This window comes from Umbelopsis ramanniana, assembly GCF_025399195.1.
Source record: "Umbelopsis ramanniana AG unplaced genomic scaffold K450scaffold_1, whole genome shotgun sequence".
In the NCBI taxonomy this organism is placed as follows: Eukaryota; Fungi; Mucoromycota; class Umbelopsidomycetes; order Umbelopsidales; family Umbelopsidaceae; genus Umbelopsis; species Umbelopsis ramanniana.
The window spans coordinates 556,362-578,036 of record NW_026252087.1 but is presented as its reverse complement, the minus strand read 5'-3'; the positions used below and the strand labels follow the sequence as shown (position 1 = coordinate 578,036).

General features: G+C 42.0%; 8 protein-coding genes across 8 annotated transcripts; 4 read left to right on the top strand and 4 right to left on the bottom strand.

Annotated features, from left to right (window-relative positions):
- Positions 1–165: 165 nt before the first annotated feature.
- On the bottom strand, positions 166–4,219 carry K450DRAFT_217528 (uncharacterized protein). Its single transcript, XM_051585060.1, has 18 exons — positions 4,168–4,219; positions 4,047–4,105; positions 3,869–3,977; positions 3,760–3,810; positions 3,623–3,701; positions 3,385–3,555; positions 3,137–3,327; positions 2,648–3,046; positions 2,436–2,587; positions 2,212–2,368; positions 1,946–2,151; positions 1,400–1,708; positions 1,093–1,333; positions 958–1,010; positions 771–899; positions 593–697; positions 412–528; positions 166–330 (listed from the first exon to the last, which is right to left on the bottom strand). Exons 3-18 carry the CDS (start codon positions 3,876–3,878, stop codon positions 172–174), a joined length of 2,529 nt encoding a protein of 842 aa, XP_051449696.1. The 5' UTR covers positions 3,879–3,977; positions 4,047–4,105; positions 4,168–4,219; the 3' UTR covers positions 166–171.
- A 296-nt stretch (positions 4,220–4,515) lies between these two features.
- K450DRAFT_217519 (uncharacterized protein) lies at positions 4,516–4,998 on the top strand. Its single transcript, XM_051585059.1, has one exon. The coding sequence runs from the start codon at positions 4,535–4,537 to the stop codon at positions 4,880–4,882; it is 348 nt and encodes a 115-aa protein (XP_051449695.1). The 5' UTR covers positions 4,516–4,534; the 3' UTR covers positions 4,883–4,998.
- A 132-nt stretch (positions 4,999–5,130) lies between these two features.
- K450DRAFT_267345 (uncharacterized protein) lies at positions 5,131–6,750 on the bottom strand (the record flags this gene model as incomplete). Its single annotated transcript, XM_051592832.1, has 9 exons — positions 5,131–5,282; positions 5,348–5,482; positions 5,555–5,707; positions 5,778–5,903; positions 5,965–6,030; positions 6,093–6,179; positions 6,246–6,279; positions 6,342–6,528; positions 6,584–6,750. 9 exons carry the CDS (start codon positions 6,748–6,750, stop codon positions 5,131–5,133), a joined length of 1,107 nt encoding a protein of 368 aa, XP_051449694.1.
- A 1,388-nt stretch (positions 6,751–8,138) lies between these two features.
- Positions 8,139–8,864, top strand: K450DRAFT_195097 (uncharacterized protein; the record flags this gene model as incomplete). The annotated part of the gene is made up of 4 exons (XM_051584493.1): positions 8,139–8,159; positions 8,222–8,291; positions 8,360–8,447; positions 8,522–8,864. 4 exons carry the CDS (start codon positions 8,139–8,141, stop codon positions 8,862–8,864), a joined length of 522 nt encoding a protein of 173 aa, XP_051449693.1.
- A 167-nt stretch (positions 8,865–9,031) lies between these two features.
- Positions 9,032–9,535, bottom strand: K450DRAFT_267343 (uncharacterized protein; the record flags this gene model as incomplete). The annotated part of the gene is made up of 4 exons (XM_051592831.1): positions 9,032–9,105; positions 9,173–9,247; positions 9,318–9,388; positions 9,465–9,535. The coding sequence occupies 4 exons, from the start codon at positions 9,533–9,535 to the stop codon at positions 9,032–9,034; spliced, it is 291 nt and encodes a 96-aa protein (XP_051449692.1).
- Positions 9,536–9,661: 126 nt separating this feature from the next.
- On the top strand, positions 9,662–17,666 carry K450DRAFT_293230 (uncharacterized protein). The gene is made up of 15 exons (XM_051593591.1): positions 9,662–10,081; positions 10,197–10,512; positions 10,589–10,808; positions 10,878–11,124; positions 11,189–11,302; positions 11,385–11,726; positions 11,793–11,990; positions 12,082–12,344; positions 12,416–13,556; positions 13,627–13,852; positions 13,922–14,226; positions 14,295–14,525; positions 14,595–16,893; positions 16,967–17,099; positions 17,167–17,666. The coding sequence occupies exons 1-15, from the start codon at positions 9,893–9,895 to the stop codon at positions 17,339–17,341; spliced, it is 6,399 nt and encodes a 2,132-aa protein (XP_051449691.1). The 5' UTR covers positions 9,662–9,892; the 3' UTR covers positions 17,342–17,666.
- Positions 17,667–18,103: 437 nt separating this feature from the next.
- On the bottom strand, positions 18,104–19,844 carry K450DRAFT_217509 (uncharacterized protein). Its single transcript, XM_051585058.1, has 3 exons — positions 19,654–19,844; positions 18,437–19,578; positions 18,104–18,373 (listed from the first exon to the last, which is right to left on the bottom strand). Exons 1-3 carry the CDS (start codon positions 19,775–19,777, stop codon positions 18,251–18,253), a joined length of 1,389 nt encoding a protein of 462 aa, XP_051449690.1. The 5' UTR covers positions 19,778–19,844; the 3' UTR covers positions 18,104–18,250.
- On the top strand, positions 19,654–21,648 carry K450DRAFT_217503 (uncharacterized protein). The gene is made up of 9 exons (XM_051585057.1): positions 19,654–19,949; positions 20,012–20,175; positions 20,249–20,319; positions 20,395–20,520; positions 20,585–20,625; positions 20,690–20,770; positions 20,918–21,210; positions 21,274–21,312; positions 21,373–21,648. The coding sequence occupies exons 1-9, from the start codon at positions 19,928–19,930 to the stop codon at positions 21,589–21,591; spliced, it is 1,056 nt and encodes a 351-aa protein (XP_051449689.1). The 5' UTR covers positions 19,654–19,927; the 3' UTR covers positions 21,592–21,648.
- Positions 21,649–21,675: the final 27 nt, after the last annotated feature.

Here is a 21,675-nt window from a genome sequence, read left to right as displayed (position 1 = left end):
TTAAAGTATAACACGCTTTTTTTTTTCCTTTCCCCTGAAATTTCAAAGACTCTCCAACGCCTGCTTCCATATTTACACTCGTGTCACCACAAATCAAAGCCCAGACTGAATGAGATCGACCGCCAATTCCCATGCAGTAAAGGTGGCCAACGCGTTTAATATTTGTGCTTGTTATACAACCGATCCAAACAATGTGTTATCCATTTTTCTACACTTGACACTAAATGATGTAGTAACCTCCTTAAACCGTTTAGCTGACCGTGTACCAAGTATTCCTTTCATGAACACTTCTTTGTCCTGAAGTGTTACGTGCGGAGAAGGAAAGCCATCCTACAACGTATCAGGAACCCGTTTAGTAAACCGTACAAGTTTTCTTTTGTTTTTGGTAGCAAAAGTCAGTAGAAATGTTACCTGATGTAAAAGACTGGCTAGCCAATGTCGACTGACTTCGATATAACGACCCGTCAGTTTGTATAACACATCTATCAGGTAGCTCATCAGCGACCTCGGAACCCGTCCACCGATCCCCTTTGAAATGACTAGTGTTAATAAGTAGCAATATTTCTAAGGACGCGTAATCACAATCACAAACCAAGAGGAGGTTTTGCGTTAGAGCATATCCAATGTTGAGGGTAAGATCGTCTACGAATTGCCTTAATTCTGTGCCTTCTGCAGCATCTATTGCAACCGTTTCAGCCTGTAAGTTAGAAATTGGGCGGAATATTAATCATCTATGTCGAAGACCCATCGTACAGTAACATACTACTAACCGTAAAAGACATCACAGCTTTCAGAGCAAGCCTTTCTTGAAGTGTCATGCCCGCGATTGCCACGGAGAATATGCTATTTAATATATCAGGAGGAAGTTGGAATAGAATAAGGGGACATCTTCGAATGACCTAGTAAGCAGTGTCAGACTTCCTGTAATAACCATTGTTCCATCATCCTTTGACTTACTCTAGATAAAAGGCTGAAATAGGAATATGTAACGTCTGGATATTCCTCCATAGCTATGAGTGCCATTCAATTAGCAAGGATGTACAAAATAGATACTTGATCCTTTTACTTCAAGTTTATTCTGTTGTTTCTTACCATGTATGTTGTTTATGCCACTCAAAGTTTTTGCTGTCAAAACTGCTAAAAGTTGCCTGAGATTATCACGGTGAGCATCGTATCCTCCATAGACAGTAAACACTAATGAGGCCGTATCTAGCCATGGTGTGAGTGGTTGACTTTCATAGCTGTGTTGGATGATGAATAATAGAGTTGAAAGTGGTAAGCAGGCTAAAGGGCTCATGGAGCGCAAACCAGCATCTAGGAATTGACATAAAACCTACAAAAGGCTTAGAACTCGTACCACATACACAGATCCAAAAAAGACATCATTAACGATACTCACTTGTGTGGTTTCTTGATCTTTACTATACAAATACACAAGTTGGGTAATTGTGTCATTGATGGTTTGAGATAATTCTGAAGCGCCAGGGACAGTCTCGTATAGAGTGTTAATTGAACCACTGGCAAACATATCGTAGGCAGCGTTTCTAGCAATAAGTGATTGATAGTCATCGTTTGGGGATTGAAGTCCTCGGCAGCAGGCAGCCAAATATTGAAGCTGAGCTTGAACGTTTTTTGCAGCAGTAATTGGATCGCTTTCTACAACAGAGAGCGTATGCTGAATGTTGCGTACGATATCCCCAATAAGTGCCTAATGAAATGTAATCAGTAACGAACCCAATATGCTAGTAGGCGTAAATGCGGTCGTTTCTGTACCATTAATGGGGCTATCATTTTCTCAGGTGGAAATACTTGGATGACCGCCGATATTGATTCAACAACCTTTTGCTTGACGGTAGGCTAAGGTAGGTTTGTATGTGAATACCCCACAGTGTAACAGGTTAAGCTAAGAAAGGGTAGCGGATGCCTTTAAACATCTGTGACATACCTCTACTCCAATTTGTGCAACTTCTTGGTATAAGGCAATGAGACTATCGATACCATCAACTAGAGCAGCACGACATGTATCGCAAACATTCTTTAGCGAAGAAGCAGCAGCTTGAGCCAGCTTTGCGTTGCTTAAAGCTGGTATGATATAATTCAAGACATTCAGAAGGTACTGTGGATGATTCTTGAGCCATTCCGAAAATGAACCTGAATGGTGTCAGTAAACCACCACTGACATTATATTAAATTGTAGCATACTGCACTTACCAACACAGTTAAGAGCCATATTCTGAAGTCGAGGGCTGGCATTTCTGGGTATTTGCCCAAATATGTTGAATTCAAAGAGTTGAGCAATTTCGCTGCTACTTTCGGGTGGAATCTCATCGCTTATGCTGTACAGTGCGAAGAACGAAGCTTCAAGTCGCTATAAAAGGTGTATGGTTATATAAAGAACAAGTCTCTTGCCAGGTGTATAATCAAAGGTATCATACTTGTTCATGGTATTCCATTGTTTCTTGCCTCAAGAGTTCCATTTTGATATCCTGGAGCAACAACAGAATCATATCATTGTGCAATACATAATACGGACTATTGAGAGTATCCGCTATGTCCCTCCTATAAATGCGAAATTTGTCCCTGACATCTGCCCACTTGTTGTAAGAAACTGTGTATGTGCACTGAGATCCATGTCAAATAGCCTTACCTTTGGACCAATGCGTGAATTCCGCTTCAGAAGGAAGCATGGCTTTATCTCTCAAAGCCAAGACAAGCTGCTGGTAAACTACATAAGTGTTTTCAACGCCCTTGTCCAACCATATCACTTCATTTGTTAGCCCATTTCGCTGCTTGTGTTTTTCAGCAGTAACAGGAAGCCAATCTTTATCCGCTAACGTCTCTTGTAGAACGTACCAGAAGTTCAAGGGAATTTCGCTAATCTCTTGATCTTCGCCAAAATAGCCTGGATATGTTGTTAAGCTCATCATTAATTCCAACAGATGCAGTACGCCTGGCTGATCCATGTGGTCTGAAATCGTTTCAGTGAATGTTTCGCCATAAGTAACAGCTATTCGGCCCAAAAGTCTGGTAGTGTGGTCGTCTTCATCTATGATTAAGCAAGAAGAGACCTCATAAGTAAGGATCGACGACTCACAATCGTCTTTAGGAATGACTAGGCTGAATACCGTCTACTCACCTCGAATGCTGTCTGATAGCCTGGTCATGAACCACGGGCTCCCGATATAGTCCTGTAGATGCTGCCGTATGGACGCCCACGTGGTCACTTTTGGCAACAGCATAATTTCAACGAGTACATCCACAACCTCTTCCAAATAAATGTCATTCGTCAACAAATGGACAGATTTTTGAAGCAAGCTATGTGCGTCCCTATTTTTTGATGTGAACATTCGTATTAAACTTTACATGATGTCACTGCCTACTTACTCTGGAGATATGCCATATTGAACCCAGCTCTGGAAGCATTTTAAAGCTTTTTTCTTGAGATTAATATTATATTCTTCCGGCTGAGAAATATGACTGTGTTCGGAAAGTATGCCTTCTAGCTTTGATATAACATGCGGGAGTCCATCCTTTAGTTCTTGCATAATCTGCAGTCTGATCGATAATAAATTAGGTGCATCTACCACCGTGGTCCAACCATTATCTGATCTAATCAACAAACCTGTGACCGCCAATAAGTTGTGCAGTGGTGATGTCTTCTGGAATAATAGTAAGGAGTTCAAGTATCACCATGTTTGCGTCTATTTGGGTATTTGAGACGGTTGGTACGGCAGCTTCCAAGTACTGACAAGCGCTCACTATGAAATTTGACCAGTTCAAAGGTACCGCTTGTATTGCGTACGCTGTTAGCTGTTGACTCCAAGTTAGTCCTCAAATTCAGCCACATCATATAAAACATCTTACGTACCGCCTGGCATAGTTTCGTTACGATGAATGCCGGGCCGCTACAGCGACGTGCGATCGCATGCAGCAGTTCTTGCCGCAACCATTCGATGCGTTCTTCTGGTAGCGTATCCCTTCAAATTACTTTTCATTATCACATTCACATTTGAAACGATGCGAAATGAAACCATCATTAGCCTTACCAGTCTCGAGTGATTTTAGCCAAAAATGTATGAGCTCCAAAGAATTGTGCATTGATAGACTAGTTTGGCCATAGGTTAGACTACGCTGTGATGTCTAGAATATACAGCGTATGCCACTTACTGAGGAATATAATAACTGCGAGGCGGTCTCCCAAGCAAAAGGCTGTTTCTGTATAAGCTGAAGTGACTCTTGGATCTGCTTTGTCGTTAAAGGATCTTGGCTTGAATACAGCTGCTCAATCAGCTGTATGATATTATTTCAGAGTTTTAGATGCAAAATGACCACTTGACCAGTTAAAGTAGTGCCTAACACAAGGAATCTGAACGATTCAAGTACCTGTTCCACTTGTGGTGTTGATAATGGTTCCATGTACCAAGGTTCTAAATCTCGAGCTGTAACAAAAAACCGAGCGTGTTTGAAAGCAGCAGAAAAACTGCCAAACTCAGCCAAATTTTACTGACCGTCGTTCCCCATCTTCAAATCAGTCATGAGCGCGGATGCACAAGGATCAGGAACTGAAGACGTCCACAAATACGTACCAATGTATATGGCGCATAATGCCAAGACGATGCAATTTGCACGAGCAGGACTGGCTGCCATAAGTGGATCTGCAGCTGGAATTCTTGGACTCAAAAATCTATATGGATTCGCCTTTTACGCCGTGAACTGGGTGCTCATTTCTTTTCTTCTACTCGCCATCAAGACTCAATTCAAACCTCATTTGTTCTTCAAGGGAGGTGCAAAAGATATATTTACTGACGGTTTCATAGGAGGACTTTTGTCTTATATCCTTTTCCATACTTTTCTATACGGCTTAGTCCATTTGTACCAATAAACATCACCATTCGGATATACATTGTAAACCATACAGACACTTTCGTCAATTGACAGATCATATACGTGAATATTTTTCCAATGAGCAGTTATTAAAAGGCAGAAATTTAACAGAAATTTACCGGACAAAATCTTTTCCTTGGTCTGTGATAAAAAAATGTATTCCATATTTATTCGATATTACTGACGATGGCTATGCTGAGAGAGTCCTACAGCATGCTTTTGAAGAACGTGGTAACATGAGATAGATCAATTCAATTGTATTCTATCCTGAGATGTAGGGCAGTAAACTTGCAAATTGCCGTCCCAAGAATAACTGGATGCCTTGCTGCTTTGGGGTAAGAATAGTTGATTCCAAATAGTTTTAGCTATCCATTGATGCGCTATGACGCTAGGATGAACTATAAGAGTAACATAGTCAACTTCAGTCGTCTGGCAATCTCTGGTGGTGATTTTAAACACTTACAACAATCAATATTGCTAAATGCCTGTATTGGGAAAGTACCAACTTGAATGTTCGCAGGTGTGTATACAACTGCGAATGATGATGAATTCAAATTTTTGTAGTCTTCATAGATTTGTTGGGCTTGTGCAGCGTATCCTGTTATTAACGGTCAAGATTTTATGAGTTTAGTCGTTAAATTTTTAATGCGAGATTCTTAAATCAACTTACCATCAGCAGTTGCGTCCATGATGGCCATTCCAGCGGCAGTTTTTGCACATTGACATTCGATGGAGTTTATCTCGAGGCTAGTGCCAACAAATGGTTGGCAGTAGCTTTGATTGGCGGTTACAGTGTATACCGGTGATACTCTAAAATCTCCCACTATTTTAATGCATTGTTAGTTTAGATTAGGGAACCGCCTGCTAAAAATCAATAGATAGAGTCACATTACTCAAGTTTACGATGACATTGGGAATATTTTTCTGAATGCGTTGAACCGCGGCTCTGAGATAGTTTCCATAGGCAGTTGGTGTGTATTGGCCAGTTGTGTCGTTGCAAGATGAACACTGATCGTTACCTAGAGGAAGTGTAAATTGCTTTGGCTTGTAAAGTTTATAAGCAAAGTATGGAACACCTACTTCCGATTTGGATGGTGATCAGCTTCCAGTCGGTGAAATAGTTACCTCCCGGCAAAGTCAGCATGGCTAGCCACATGTTTAGTGATATTAGCATTTACCTCTTACTGTTGAATTCATTTTACACGTACCTGGAATAAGGTAGTCCAGTTCATGCTGAAGATTAGAAGCCAATCCACCGCTTTGTGCAGCGTTCAAAACATCCTGAGTAGGCTTGTCTATTGATGAAAACGTAAGTCCCAACAACGTCATTTAAATATGGACATGTAATAATAATATCTCACACTGAAACGGTGGGCATGTTGTGCCAGAGCAAAGCTAGAACAAACTCAGATGTTTATATGCAGCTGAGAGCATGATGTGATAGATGCTAAATTTACCTCCACCAGGTGCTCACCCAAAGACATTCCTTTCAGAGCGGGCTGATAGTTCTTCATCAGCGTTGCGAGTGTCACAGCACCGGAATCGCCACCTATAGCGAAGCTCACGCCGCGGTCTTCATTAAGATTAGCAAGGTTCACAATGGTAGGGCCCTGAATGCCTTTGGCTGCAAAGCCTGCTGTTATGCTAGATCTTCGATCAGTTTCCTAACTTGTACGCATGCATTGATAGCAGGACCTACCTATCTCCGAGAGCGGCAACCATCTTGATATCATCGATACGCAAGTCGTGAACTGTAGTTGCTTTAGATGTCCGGGGAGTCAGGGCAGGGCAGCTGCTGATACTTGATGCATAGGTTGCGGCAGCAATTGTAGTATAGGCCAATATCGCTAGGTTTACTAAAATCATATCAGTTAAGCTTCCAGTGATCAACTCACAGTCTGCTTGGACCTCCGTTTAGTGCTTCTTTTATATACGAATGAATAAATGTAGTGATGATTTCCTCACATACTGCCTTGACCGGCTGAACACATCCTCCGGAACAGCTGCCCTGAATTTCTAAAAAAGGTGTTACATGTAACTCCCACTCTGGGATTTTCCAACAGTCGATTATGTGCAGCTGTAAATGAATTTCACGTGCGTATATTCATTGTTTGAATCTTACAGGCAGAGTTGTTAATGAAGTGCGTGGGGCTCTAAAGAATTGCTAGCTGACATTATGGACAACAGCCCTCAAATTATATTGTATCTTCATTTCTCAAATCCTACTTAGTTGATTTAACTTATACACAGCTGCCTTGATTGAATGAACATGTGGTCCTTGTGAACGAGTAAATCTCGCTTGAGATGGAAGCGAATAAAATCTCCCACGTACAAGTTGCTTGGGAATGTACGTACTAATACCAAGTGTCCATTGTTAGTGTGCCACAAAGATCTGGAAAATGACCGGTGCAAGAAACCGATGAACCAGCACAGTGTTTCGCACTTGGGGGCAAGTGGGCTTTGTGACCATTCTTTATTGGATTCATCTGCGTACTGACATTGAAGGTGGTATCATTGACAGCTATATTAAAAGGTAAGTAGATACAATTTATGTTGTGCTCAATGTATATTTAAATGTTTTGAAACGCCATTGCTAAGAAATATTGCTTATTTTCCAAGAAGAATTAAAAATATGCAACATATCCGTTTCCGATGTCGAAGCGATTCACATGTCACGATGCAACATGTATTACCAATCGATAAAGTGAGCTGGCAATATGCTAGACTGTAGCTAAGTAACATTACTAGTGTGATAGTGAAGATATTGAGATGCAGCCATGATTCCTTGCTGTAATGGCCAAATAGGTGTCCTTTTGAGACAGGATACTAAATACTACATTCTAACATGTAGTTGAGTTGACGCTAACACCTATATCTGGAACCGTGTGATACACTGGTATTGATGGGTGATTTATCGCTACATAGCAATTTTATATGGCACATTAGATGGTTATAAATCCAATAGAGTTACAACAAAGATGAAACGCATTGAATTTCATGTGTATAGACCCTAACGGCGTCTCTTGCTCTTGTTAAAAATTTCGTTGATGTTATAATACTAGCTAATTGCAGACGCAATGTGTTCCTCCAGCTTATTCAAGTATCCTTGTTGTCAAGCGCAAGGATTAGCGTAGAGCAAAGCAATAGTAAGTGGAATTTGATTGGCTGACCAAACTGCTCTACGGTAAAGTGGCTTGGAAGTCGAGATTTGACTCTCAACTCAGTAAGCATTCCTTTACCCGTACATTCATAATATGAATATTCGACAGGCTACAGTAAGTACCTTATGGCATGGAGTATGCATAAGTGTAATTCTGTACTAATAAAAGTGATTTAGGTTGAGGACTTGATGTCCATGCAAAACTGCAACTTGCTCAATTTACCAGAAAACTATCAAATGAAATACTGTAAATTTCAAGGATCTTACAATTCGTCTACAATTGCCGTTCACCACATTAACACTTTGTTTCTTCAGATTTATACCATGCTTTGTCATGGCCTCAGCTGTCTTATGTTGCTGAAGATCACAAGGGTCGAATTGTCGGTTACGTTTTGGCCAAGATGTATGTCGAATGTTCTATACTCGAGTTTAGAACCATATCATGATCAAAAGTATATTTATGAGGTTTTTATATAGGGAGGAGGAGCCTACTGATGTCCCCCACGGACACATTACATCTCTATCAGTTTTGCGAACATATCGACGACTCGGTTTAGCTGAGAAACTTATGACTCAATCGCAGAAGATGATGGTGGAAGCTTTTGGTGCTCACTACGTGTCATTGCACGTCCGAAAGACCAACCGTGCCGCACTTTCTTTATACAAGGATACGCTCAAATTCAATGTTGAAGGAATAGAAAAGAAATATTACGCTGATGGTGAAGATGCATACGCCATGCGAAAGAATCTGATTGATACCAAAAAGTCAGTACCACGCGGTGTCGTAGAGGAGATCAATCCCGCGGTTGCTGCACACTAAAAGATTAAATACATGTAAATCTCATAAAAGTAAAAGTAAAGGAGATGCATAGAACTGTACATTGATTTTATTGTAATGGTCTGTAAATTGTTTGAGGATGTCCTTTAACAATTGGGAATCATTTTAAAGAACACCCAGGTGATGATAGTGGGTAATGTTTACAATAATCAGTCGAGGTTTGCGTCTAGAAATTGTTTGATTTGAACCAGCAATTCTTTCTTGATATTTTCATTGACGCTTGCTAGAAGATGGGCAGAGCATTAGAGAATCTTCCATAGCTATGTCCTTTGCCATTTCTCTCAACATACCTCTTGCATGATCCGAAAATTCTGCCAATAAGGTGTCCATCGATACATTTTCGATCCCTCTGGCTTTAAAAGATTCTAGTACAGCATGATAAGTAGCTGACTAGATGACATTTGAATACAGTGAGAAGCATCCGCTATAGTCTACCTGAACAATGTGCATAGAGGGCATCATTCCATCCAGTTTCCGCCAATCGTTGCTTTACAAACTCTAAAAGCCTTTGAAGTACAGTCCATGTTAAAGCCATTCTATTATTTTTGAAGGTGATCCTCCATACTTTTACAATAAGCTTACCTAGCTCGTTCTCCTGAGAGGACAAAACGTCGGTCGATAGCAGCCTTTAGTTCAGCATTTGACGCGGACATTGTCAGAGTAGAGTGGGCTCATGGGCAGGGGAGATTTTGAAGTCGCTCATCCAACTCATGACTGCGAAAAGCCACCTGCTGACGTTTCGCGGTAGGAATCCAACACGGTGATAACCGTAACAACAGCCCGCCTAACCTAAACCTGCCTTCGCACTTTGTCCATTGTTTGATCCTCTCTTCGAATAACTAGCTGAGAGCATTCTTTTGACAGAAAAGCTCTTTACTATTTTTCCTTGACTTCTAATTTCCTTACATCTAAGTATCGAATTAGAGCCAACGAATCTTCCATACCCCCACACATCTCTCGTTTCTCTTGTGCTGGTCCGCCACAACATGCTCTAGTGGCAAGTTCTCATTATGAGCAGTGATTCCGATTTCTCTTCTTCCTCGAATCCTAGTCCGAAAGTATCTTCTTTCCCGAACCGTAATTCAAATCTGAAATCTCAGAAATCGAGCTTAGCACGCATAGTCAAAGCCCAAGTCACCCTTTTGGTGTCCAATCTAAACGCTGACAATTATACAAGGAACACATCAGAAATCAAATCGGTAAGGATCAGGTGTAATATCTGTACGAGAGAATGTCTTGCACACAATCTACGAAGCTGTTGCTTGGATTTTTCTCATACTCTTGTTCCTTTTACTCATATCCCACTTTTGTTAGCTTATCGAAACACACGGTCCCGAGATCCTAGTCCACTTATTGCGTTTCCTATTAATCGAACACTCAAAGGATATCAACCAACAGTCGGAAGATTTTCCAACCTTTCGCTTGCTGAAAGAAAGTGCTCATCTCCCAATTCAAAAGTCGCAACCTCTTGCTTGTTTCTGTGAAGCCTTAATATCAGCTTGCAAGAGCGAGTCTCTAGTTTCCTTCGATCTAGCAAAGTTATTTGAGCAACTTGAATTTTCAGCTGCAGAGTCTTTCGCTCTAGCTTGTGCATTGCAGCCCGAAGTAAAGCAAGAGATTGCCCAGCAAGGTTTGATATACTTATTCTATTTATTGGAATGATGTCGTGCGCGTCCTAAAACTGACCGTTTTGTTTCGATATATAGCATCAAATTTTATCAGAGAAAACTATCAACACGCGTCTTGGTCTATTCTCAATAACCAGTGCAAATCGGAAATCGCTATTTCTTGGATTCAACAATTCATTAGCAAGCCTGAAAATACTACAGCTGCTACTTTAGATTCGAAAGAAATAGACAAGATAAAAGAAGTGCTCAATACCTACCGTCAATCCGCACCGAGTTTATCATCTCAAAATATGACACAGTGAGTCCTCAGTTTTGTAAACATTGATAATTTAGCAATGGTGATTCTAACAAAGCATGTATCTAATAGACCATCTGAAACCTCGAGCGGAAACTCCAAACTCAGTAGCCTGTTGCTGGAAGCTGGCTATGATAGCTGTGCCACTCCTTCTTCATTAGAGAATATATTTCAGCAAGCTGGAGAAATCAATGAAACTGATGTTGCTCAAGCACTTGGCCTCATGGCTAGAACTCATACCAATCTTAATGGCGTAGGCGATGGTTCACCCGGAAACACTTGGCATGTTCGTAATTTTGCTGCCGCTATCAAGAAAAATGTAGGTTCAATTACGTTGGTATCAGATTCGTAGTGCATGTATTTACCAAGTACTGTCAATTCAGTATCCATCCATCAATTGGAAATCCGTCATTCATAGTCTGGATTATGAGCATTTCCTGTTATACGATGCAACAGGACTTGAAATGTTAGTCCAAGCTTGGAAAGAAGTGACTGGGGTAAGGAGAATTTACTTTGCTTTTTGGTTGTCTCTGCACACATTCACGTGAACTTTGGCTCATAACATTTTTGTATCTGTAGGGAAATGAACCCTTTCCGATTGAGTGTTTCTTTGGTAAATGGAAGAATCTCAAGGGCCAGCTTAGCGCTTTGTATCAAATTGTGAATGCTCCACAAGAGCTCTTGAATATCAATGATTGTGCAACAAAGAAAATCATCACTGTGGATGACGTAGCAAATGTTAACGCAAATATTCGCAACAGTGCAACTCAACTGGCAGCATCACAAATCAATTCATATGACTTGATTGAGAGCGTCATTGGCTTTGTTGATACCGAAGTACACGAGGATGCAAAGGTGTTTTTGGATATCCTTATCAACAGATCGCCTGAGCTAGTTTTCCTTGGTCTTGTGGAAATCGAGGTACGTAGCAGTCTAGTTGTTAGGTTGTAATGATGCATTGTCACCAATCTTACTTTATGTTTATAGCCGTTGCGTAACAGTCTCCACGAAGACTTGATTGCACGTTTCTTGATTCTATTCCTAAGCGGACACGCAAATTCTTTACTTGTTATGACGAAGCTTTGGCAAATCGCTCCGGATCTGCTCATGACCAGTTTTATAGAATTCTATAACAAGGACGCAACATCTATCTCGCGAACTTTAGATATAGCTCAAGAATTGAAGGTACTGTGTTTATTTCATTTCGGACACGCCTGAGTACTTCCTGCGATGTTTTGCCTTGTAGCTAACTCACTTTCCATAACCATCTTTGCAGATTTTACCGCAAGTCTTGAACGCTAAGCCTTTTAGCTTTGCCATTGACCTAGCTGCACTTGCTTCCAGAAGGGAATACCTGAAGCTGGAGAAATGGTTACAAGACAAAATTGCTGAGCACAAGGACGCTTTCATTACTGCATGTCTGGATTTTTTGACACACAAGATTGCTTCAGATGTCTCACGCCGCGATAAATCAGTACCTCTGACAGTCCCTTTATCTATTGAATGCATGGGAACTTTCCTGAAAATTCTAGGAGACAGGTACGGTTTTACAAATGCATGCATTCCCTTTCAAATCTCCTTTTGCTGAATCATTAGTTCCTACATGATAGCCCGATGTCGACAGAAAATTCCGAAATGTTGAAGGAAGTCCAGAGTATTTGTCTCCAAGCTTACCCAAAGCTTATGAACATTCGCTCCCAGGCTGAACCTGGATCGACTGGTGGTGAAGTGTCATTCTCTGCAGACGTGGAAGACGAGGCTAACTTGTATTATGAGCGCATTTATAGTGGGGAGATGACCATCGATCAGATGATAGAACTATTGAAAAATTTCAGAAACTCAAGCGAGACAAGAGAGCAAGACATCTTTGCTTGCATGATTCATAATCTATTCGACGAATTCCATTTCTTTTCGAAATATCCAGACAAAGAATTGGCTATCACCAGCGTGCTCTTTGGCTGTCTAATACAACACCATCTTGTGTCGTTCGTTCCTTTAGGCATTGCTCTACGATATGTACTGGACGCTCTCCGCAATCCCCCTGGTTCAAAACTCTTCCGTTTCGGTCTTCAGGCCCTCACACAGTTCCTATCTCGCCTATCGGAATGGCCTCAGTACTGCGCTCATATCCTTCAAATCACGCAATTACAGCAAACCCACCCAGAAATAATCCGAAAAGTGACAGCTGCTCTTCAAGCCAGTAACTCCAAAGCTGCTGATCCTTCCATTTCTCAAGAGACCTTATCCCATTCACTATCTGACGTTGTCCATGAGGAAGAAGGCAAAGGGAAAGACCAAAAACCAGCCTTTTCAGCTTTAAATGTCCAAACGTTGATATCGGCTTCAGATGAAGGGCAATACGAGGTGCCAAGTGAGGCCGTACAAGATAAGGTTTTGTTTATCATCAACAACGTTGCAGCGAACAACTTGGAGACAAAGACAGCCGAGCTCAAGGAGGTTTTGGCTGAGCCTGCTTACCGATGGTTCAGCAACTACTTGGTCGTTAAGAGAGCCAGTATTGAACCCAACTACCATCAATTATACCTTCAGCTGCTCGAAAGCATCAACAGTAAAGCTTTGTTTAATCATGTGCTGAAGGAGACGTACACCAACATCAAAATCCTTCTTAATTCGGAGAAAACGGTTCAGTCATCTTCGGAAAGAACACTGTTGAAGAACCTTGGCTCTTGGGTAGGTGCAATGACATTAGCACGCAACCATCCTGTTAAGCACAAGCACATAGCGTTCAAGGTAAATAATTTGATGCTTTTATCGTGTAAACTGGCACTCATACTAATGTTACCTAACTCAATCTTTACAGCAATTGCTCTTGGAGGGATATGATACCAATCGCCTTATCGTCGTGATACCATTTGTTTGCAAAGTCCTTGAACAAGGTAGCAAAAATTCGGTTTTCAAGCCGCCAAACCCTTGGGTGATGGGTATCCTCAAGTTACTGGTAGAACTATACCAATTCGCTGATCTTAAATTGAATCTCAAATTCGAGATTGAAGTGCTGTGCAAGAGTCTAAACATAGACGTCAGTGGTAAGTAGTTTGTGACATAGCGGCATTTGTGAATGAACTTGAGCTTATGTTAATTGTCGTGTCTTTTAGATGTTTCTGCCACTTCCTTATTGAAGAACCGACCAAAGGGCTTCGGAAACAACCTCATGATTGGTGACGGTGCTGTTGTCGGTGCACAAGACAGCTTTGACGCACTCGGACGTGGATCAGCTGCAGGTGGCCTTAACCAAGGCATTAACGCTGATTCCGGATTGAACGGGAACCCTGATGATCTTTCCATTGTCCTTCCTAACCTTGCACCATATCTTACATTCAACCCTCAAGTTATACTTTACACTACTCAACCAGCCTCTAAGCGTTGGGTGCTACAAGCTGTTACTGCTGCAGTTCGAGAGGTATGAAAAATTTATACCTTGCGCTTAACACGAAACTTGTTTATTGTATTGACGATTCACACCTCTAGATCATTGGACCTGTTGTCGACAGATCCGTTCAAATTGCACTTATTTCTACAAGAGAGTTGATCACCAAAGATTTTGCTATGGAGGCAGATGAAAACAAAATGCGAAAGGCAGCTCATCTAATGGTTCAAAATCTTGCAAGCAATCTTGCCATGGTCACTTGCAAAGAGCCACTGCGTATCAGCATGACTGCAAGTCTTCGAAACATCTTTGTTGCAAATGGATTTACAGATGTAAGGATGATTGTTCTCATAGAAACTCACCTACTTTAGCCAAGATGATTAATCTTCTGTGTTCTATAGGCTATCTCCGAACAGGCCATCTTATTGACTGTTGCTGATAATTTGGATCTTGTGTGTACAGTGATTGAGAAGGCTGCTATGGAAAAGGCAGTCTCTGAAATCGACGAAGCACTCCTGGCTGCCTATGCTACTCGTGTCAAGCATAGAGAGCAACGCATTAACCAGCCATATTTCGATGTTAATGTTTTGTCAGTGTCTCAGTACCCTCTGACACTACCAGAACCGCTCCGCTTGAAACCCAATGGCTTACAGCAACCACAGATGCGTGTTTATGAAGACTTTGGTCATATCAACAGAGCCATCAACAACCAAATTGCTTCAGCTGAATCTGATAGACAGGTCCGCAACATGCGTCCCGAGGCTAACCCTGGCTATGGATATGGACACAATGTCACGGGTACTACTACTACACAAGGATCTGGATTTGATACTGCTCAAGTCAGTGCTCATCAAATATTGGAAAAATTCGCACAATATGTCACGGAACTTGATAAGCAAACAGGGCAAACCAATGTCGCCAACTTCAATGCTTTGCCACCCAACCACGATATTCGCTTGTTGGTCCGCCAAATACCCGTTTTGGCTATGTCTAGCTTTGATAAAGTGGAAGCTGCCCTCACCTTCGCTCAAAAGGTTGTTCAACTCCTTTACAAGTGTGACACTAGTCTTGCTCGAGATACATATGTTGTACTCTTGGAACGCCTTTGCGAAACTTCAATGAGTGTGGCAAAAGAGGTCACGTCTTGGCTAACACATGCTGACGACGAACGCAAGTACAATGTCCCTGTTACTACTGCTTTAATCAAGGCTGGATTGATTATTTTGCCCGAACAAGATTTGGAGCTCGCAAAGTTGATAGATAGCGGTAGGCCTACAGTGATTGATTTCACGGCACGATTGATTCGCGCGTGTGCCTTCGACGAACCTCCATGTGCAACAAGACAGGATTTCACTGCATCATTGGAAGCTCTCGGCAGATTGATCCAACGTGGTAAAGTTCCCGATAGTGTGATTCTACTTCAAGATGAAATTCGTCGTCGATCTCAAGGCCAAGCTCCCAAAGAAGCTGAAGACGAGGAGGCTGGTGGATTGCGCGAACAGTTACAGTTCTTATTTGCAGAATGGGTCCGCCTTTTCCAACACCCGTCCTCCAATGACAAGGCCTTTGTTGCGTTTGTCACACAGCTATCTCAGCGGGGTGTGTTCAATGTCGATGATATCTCATCCATGTTCTTCCGCACCTGTATCGAAACATGCATTGATCATGCCATCCAGTACAAGACCCTTACAGAACAATCTACGCCTGCAGCAGCGTACCAACCGATTGATGCTTTTGCAAAGCTTGTGGTTCTTGTATTGAAGATGCAAGTTGAAAATGGCAAGCCTGACAGCGGAAATACTGCTATCAGCCAATTTACTAGAGTGCTGTCCATCACCGTCCTTGTATTGGCTCAGCACCATGAACACCGTAGACAGCAATTCAACCAGCGACCCTTCCTGAGACTCTTTTCCAGTCTGCTTAGTGAGCTTAGTTCCAACGAACAGGCGCTACAAGCCATTTACTTCCAACTCTTGGAATCACTCGGAAACACATTCCTTGCTCTACAACCATTCTATTTCCCAGGATTTACTTTTGCATGGCTTCAACTTATCTCTCATCGACAATTTATGCCAAAGCTTTTCTTGATTGAAAACCAAAAAGGATGGCCAATCTTCCAGCGCCTGTTGATCAGCCTCTTCAAATTTTTGGTGCCATTCTTGCGTAATGTGGAACTGCAGGACACAACACGTTTGCTTTATCGTGGCACATTACGAGTACTCTTGGTGTTACTGCACGACTTCCCAGAGTTTTTGTGTGAATATCATTTCAGCTTTTGCGATGTCATACCCACTTCATGCATACAATTGCGAAACTTGATCCTCAGCGCCTTCCCCAGAAACATGCGACTTCCTGATCCCTTCACCCCCAACTTGAAGGTTGATCTATTACCAGAAATTAACCAACAACCTAAAGTTCTCTCGGATTATACCTCAACCTTGATCGCTAATAATCTCAAGCAAGATATCGATGCATATCTACAAGATAATGAGCCCAAAAACTTCTTGGCTGATCTGCCCAGAAAACTTACAACGGATACTAATGATTCTGATGAAGAGCAAGGCACTAAATATGATATTTCTGTCATTAATTCGCTAGTTTTCTATGTCGGAGTACGTGCCATAGAACTTGGCCTTCCCATGAATCAAGGTGCCCCAATTAAGATATTCCAACATTTGCTCGCCGAACTCGATTCTGAAGGTATTAACGTATTGCATGTGGAGATGTCGTCGCAATGTAAGAACTATGGGCTAATTCCTTTTTTCCCCTCCAGGACGTTATTTGTTCTTAAGCGCAATTGCAAATCAATTGAGGTTCCCGAATAGCCATACTCATTACTTTAGCTGTATCCTACTGTACCTCTTTTCTGACGGCAATCAGGAAATCATCAAAGAACAAGTGACTAGGTATGTGTGGTACATCAAACTTTATGCTATATACATTAGACATTTAACACGATTTTTACTACATTAGGGTACTTCTTGAACGCTTGATAGTTAACAGACCGCATCCGTGGGGATTGCTTATCACATTTATTGAACTGATCAAGAATCCGCGATACAACTTCTGGAACCACTCGTTCACTAGATGTGCAGCAGACATTGAGCGACTCTTTGAAAGTGTATCAAGGTCAATTAATCATATTTAGAAATATTGATATTGAAATGGCAACGAAGCATAACATGCTTGTTGTGCGACTGTATTATAGTAGGCCACCTTTTTTTCCTTCTTCCATATTTCTTTCCCTACTTCCTTCGCTTTGATTGTAAAAACGAAATATGTGACGCATCGATTTTTTTTTTATATTTCTTTCTTCTTCTATTCTGTGTTGTTCTTTATTCATTTTTTTCTTCAAAACATCCTTTTATTTCGGTTATTTGCGTTGGCCTTTGCTATTCAAAACGGCTCCAACTGTCTTCTGATTGTATACATTTGCACATTATAAAAAGGATGGAGATTTGTTGATATTCCCGAAGGGTATAAATTGTCGATAGATACATGGTAAATAGCGTTGGTATAATACAGTGTCTGGTGCGAAAGATAGTCTTCTCAGCGCCTGCGATGAAACTTGGATCGATTTTTGGAAGGCAATCGAAGAGCGACAAAATTGTTGCTAACTTGAGGACCTGATTTTTTTTTTAAAAAAAGAAAACGTTAGAAGACCTCTTTCTCCACGTGTAAGCATTTATGAACTCAAGCTAACCTGTATTGAGTCTGTTGCTTCTTCGTTGACTTGTGCGTGCCTTGGGCTTGGGTTTAACATCAGACTTTTTATCTTTTGCCTGTGAACTTTTCGATATGCCTTGTTCGCTGCCCGATGATCCTTCTAGCCCTGATGATTCAAGAGAATCTGCATTATCACTCTTGTTCCTCAAACTTCTTTTTTGAGGAAGCAATGGCGAAGATGTGCCTGTTTCAGCAGGATGACTCTCACTGTTGCTGTCAGAATCCTCATCTTCCGGTGATTGTTCGTGTGGTTTGGACGTGACCGACCGCTGGCTAATTCGAGACTTGGAAGTGTCAACGTATGGAACTTTGTAATAACGAGGGTTAGAAACTATAACAGAACACTTTGCGCTATCAAAGAGAGGACAGCTTTCATACTTTTATATCGTCGTGTTTGCCTCTTCTGTATCGGTTTCTTTTTCCAAACTTCTTGAGCCACATTGTCTTCTCCGGACTGTAATGTAGAATACTCAGGTCAATACATATCAAGCATATCCATTTCCAAGGCTTTACATACTTCATTTCCCTCTAAAAGTTGTTCTTGGTCACTCTCAGCATTGTTAGGATCTTCCAACAGTACATTTCCAATACCACCATGATCTGATAGCTGTCGGAGGAGTCGCTGCCTCCGATCGGGTGAAATCAGTAAACGCCGGCTGTTCTGTGTTGATGCTAAGCTACTGTAGAAGCCAGGCATGATATGACTCTGTATGTCTTCGGTCTTTGCGGCACTTGGGCTGACATTACTCTTGATGCCCCCTGTTGACGGCCGCGCAATTCTGAAACTCAACGGTGACAACGATTGATTTTCTGGTTGTGATGACTTTGTTGACTGACTATGTGATGCGCCAGGCTTTCCGAATTGCCTTGCAGACATTGTGCTCATATCGTTCAAGGAGTTGCTGGGAGCAAACCCCTCTAGACCAGGCCGCTTTTCTCGTCGTCGAGGTATGTGCCTCGGAGTCGACAGTCCGGCATGCGTCTCAGCAACGGCAGTTTCCTCCACCATCCCTTCCAAGAAAAATTGAATACTCTCGTCACAGCCTGGTGCCGATGTGTCTGCAACAGGGCTGGCAGCTTCGACTGCTGGTGATTCTTCTGTTAATTGCGTAAAAAGATCCAATAGTGATGGCTTTCCGTTGCTTTCGCCTTCTTGAAACACGGCTTCTAAAGATTTCAGGGCTTTTGGTGAAGGATAAGTTTGTGATGAGAGTTTAGTGGGTGTACGAAGTAATCGCTTTGCAGTTTCGTTTGGACTGACACCATGTTGTCGTCGTCGAGCGGGACTCATAGATGGGTTCGACTCCTGTGAATGATTTGCTCTGTTCTGGTTATGTTTGATGGTCGATGGAGAGTTCCCATGCACAGAAGAAACAAAAGCGTCCACCTTCGAATGTCGTCTGGTGGGAGTAGCACTGGCGTGCCGCTTAATTCGTGGCGACTCAAACTGGTATGATACTCTTCTTCCAGAGGAAGGTGTTTCCGGTGCTTCCGATTGTGATACCGTTGTTCGCTTACTGGAAAGTTCATTTTCGTTTTCTTCTGCCATGGGCAGCTTTCGTTTAGCTGCAGTACTGTGTTTGGTAGCATCCGTCTTACTAGTAGTTGCTCCAGCGGAAAGCTTTTTCTTTTCGGCTCGATAATTTTTATATTCTGCCTCTAAGGTTACCGTTGATATGGGATAAGCAAAAGGTTGTAATGCAATGGAGGCGTCCCTTGTTCTCAAAGACTTACCTATTGAAGGGTTTTCAGCAATGTCCTTTATAGTTGCTTTGCGACCATGGGATTTTAAAAAGCCTGCTTCCCATTCCTTCAGTCGACGCTTTAAAAGTCTGAGCTGCTTGTCAGATTGAGTCATGTCAGCGGGTTTTGTGCATGCACTTCACAATTCATTGCAAATACGCGACTCAGCGCGTAAAATGGCACCTCAACCGCCGTCACAAAAATTCAAAGTGATTTTTTTGTTCGTTTCCCAAAGGTATACCGCCCAAGCAGTAACCAGCTAATTATGAGTGTCCAAGGCTTTTGGGGTACGTCGAATAAACGCATACGAACATGATGGACGTAATATCTAAATGAATCCAACTTCTAGGTTTACAAGTCGAACCAGAAAATACCTACACCCAGGTTGTTGATGCTTCATTCCGAGTCACGATGGCCGCTTTGGGCGAGAGTTTGATCGGGGTAGGACGAACATGTGTAAAAGTTGTCGTAGACGACAAGGAGTTTGTTCTATGCTCACTCTCGCCAGACAAGGTATGAAATAAGCATTGTATTATGGTCAGAAATATTGCAGTATGTTATATTGACACAGCGTGGTATGTAAAAGCACGAGCAGCAAACACTGGATCATACATTTGTGGAAGGCGAAGAAGTCACTTTCATGGCCACCGGTAAAAAGTAATGGAAGCTTTAAATTGAAAATGACCTTAGATTGCGGCCAATGCTGACATAGTTACCCACTCTCTGTAATAGTGCTGTACATCTCACTGGTAACTACGTGCCTGATCAAGAGGAAGCCGATGACGAAATGGAAATACCGCCTGAGTTGGCAGCTCTTGCAGCTAGGATGAGAGCCGCAGAGCAAGATGATGATATGGGGTGAGCAGAAATTGATTTGAGGTTTGATGATTGCCGTTCATCCTATTGACTTAGCCTCTGAAAGTGACGATGAAGATTCTGAGGAAGTTGACGCAAATCCTCTCAGTAATTATACCCCTATATATATAACTATGTGAAACGAATGAGGCTGACATGATTTATCTTTTAGCAAAGCTTCTCAATCCAACTTCAGAAATGCTAGAGTCCGACGAAGAAGACGATGACTATGAGGCTGGCGATTCTGACGAAGATGAGGAAGACGACGATGAGGAAGGCGATCTCTCCGAGGTACTTGCTAATACTGTTGCTAATGCAATCCGTGGCGTACCAGGAGAGTCTGATAGCGATTCTGAGGAAGAAAACGGTTTACAAGATGACGAAGAGCTAGATGACGAAGATGATGATGAAGACGAGGAAGAAGACGAAGACGAGGAAGAAGACGAAATCGAAGATGAGGATGACGACGATGAGGATGAGGAGGAAATTGATGAAATGGAGCTGGAGAAACAAATCCTTTCAAAACATAAGCGACCTGGTAACCAACTTCCAAGTACACCAGAGGCAAAGAAACAAAAAGCAGAGGCAACCCAGCCCAAAGCTGCCGTTGGCGGCGTCAGAAGCTTGTCTAATGGAATGACCATCGAGGACTTGAAGTTAGGTCAAGGCGAAAAAGCTAAGGCGGGCAAGAGGGTAAGACATCCGATTGAAGCATGTTACATGCTGAAGAATGACTGATGAGGTTGCTTTTCATAGGTATCTATGAGATATATTGGAAAATTAGTCAACGGAAAGGTGAGAATCACCACTATAGTGTGCTGCTATCTCCAGTCATTTGCTAACCAATAACTCAAGGTCTTTGACAAGAACGTAGCAGGTGCACCATTTACCTTTGCTTTGGGACGTGGAGAAGTCATCAAGGGATGGGACATTGGCGTTGCTGGTATGCAAATTGGAGGCGAGCGTAAATTGTCCATACCCGCTCCTCTGGCTTATGGAAAGCAAGGATCACCTCCCGTCATACCACCGAATGCTACCCTCATCTTCAACGTCAAGTTACTTGCCATTAAATAGACCTCTAGAAGAACATGAATATAGCAAAGATTATAAACGGAGTGTGCATACAATACAAAGCTCATGTGGAAGGAAGGTTTAGAA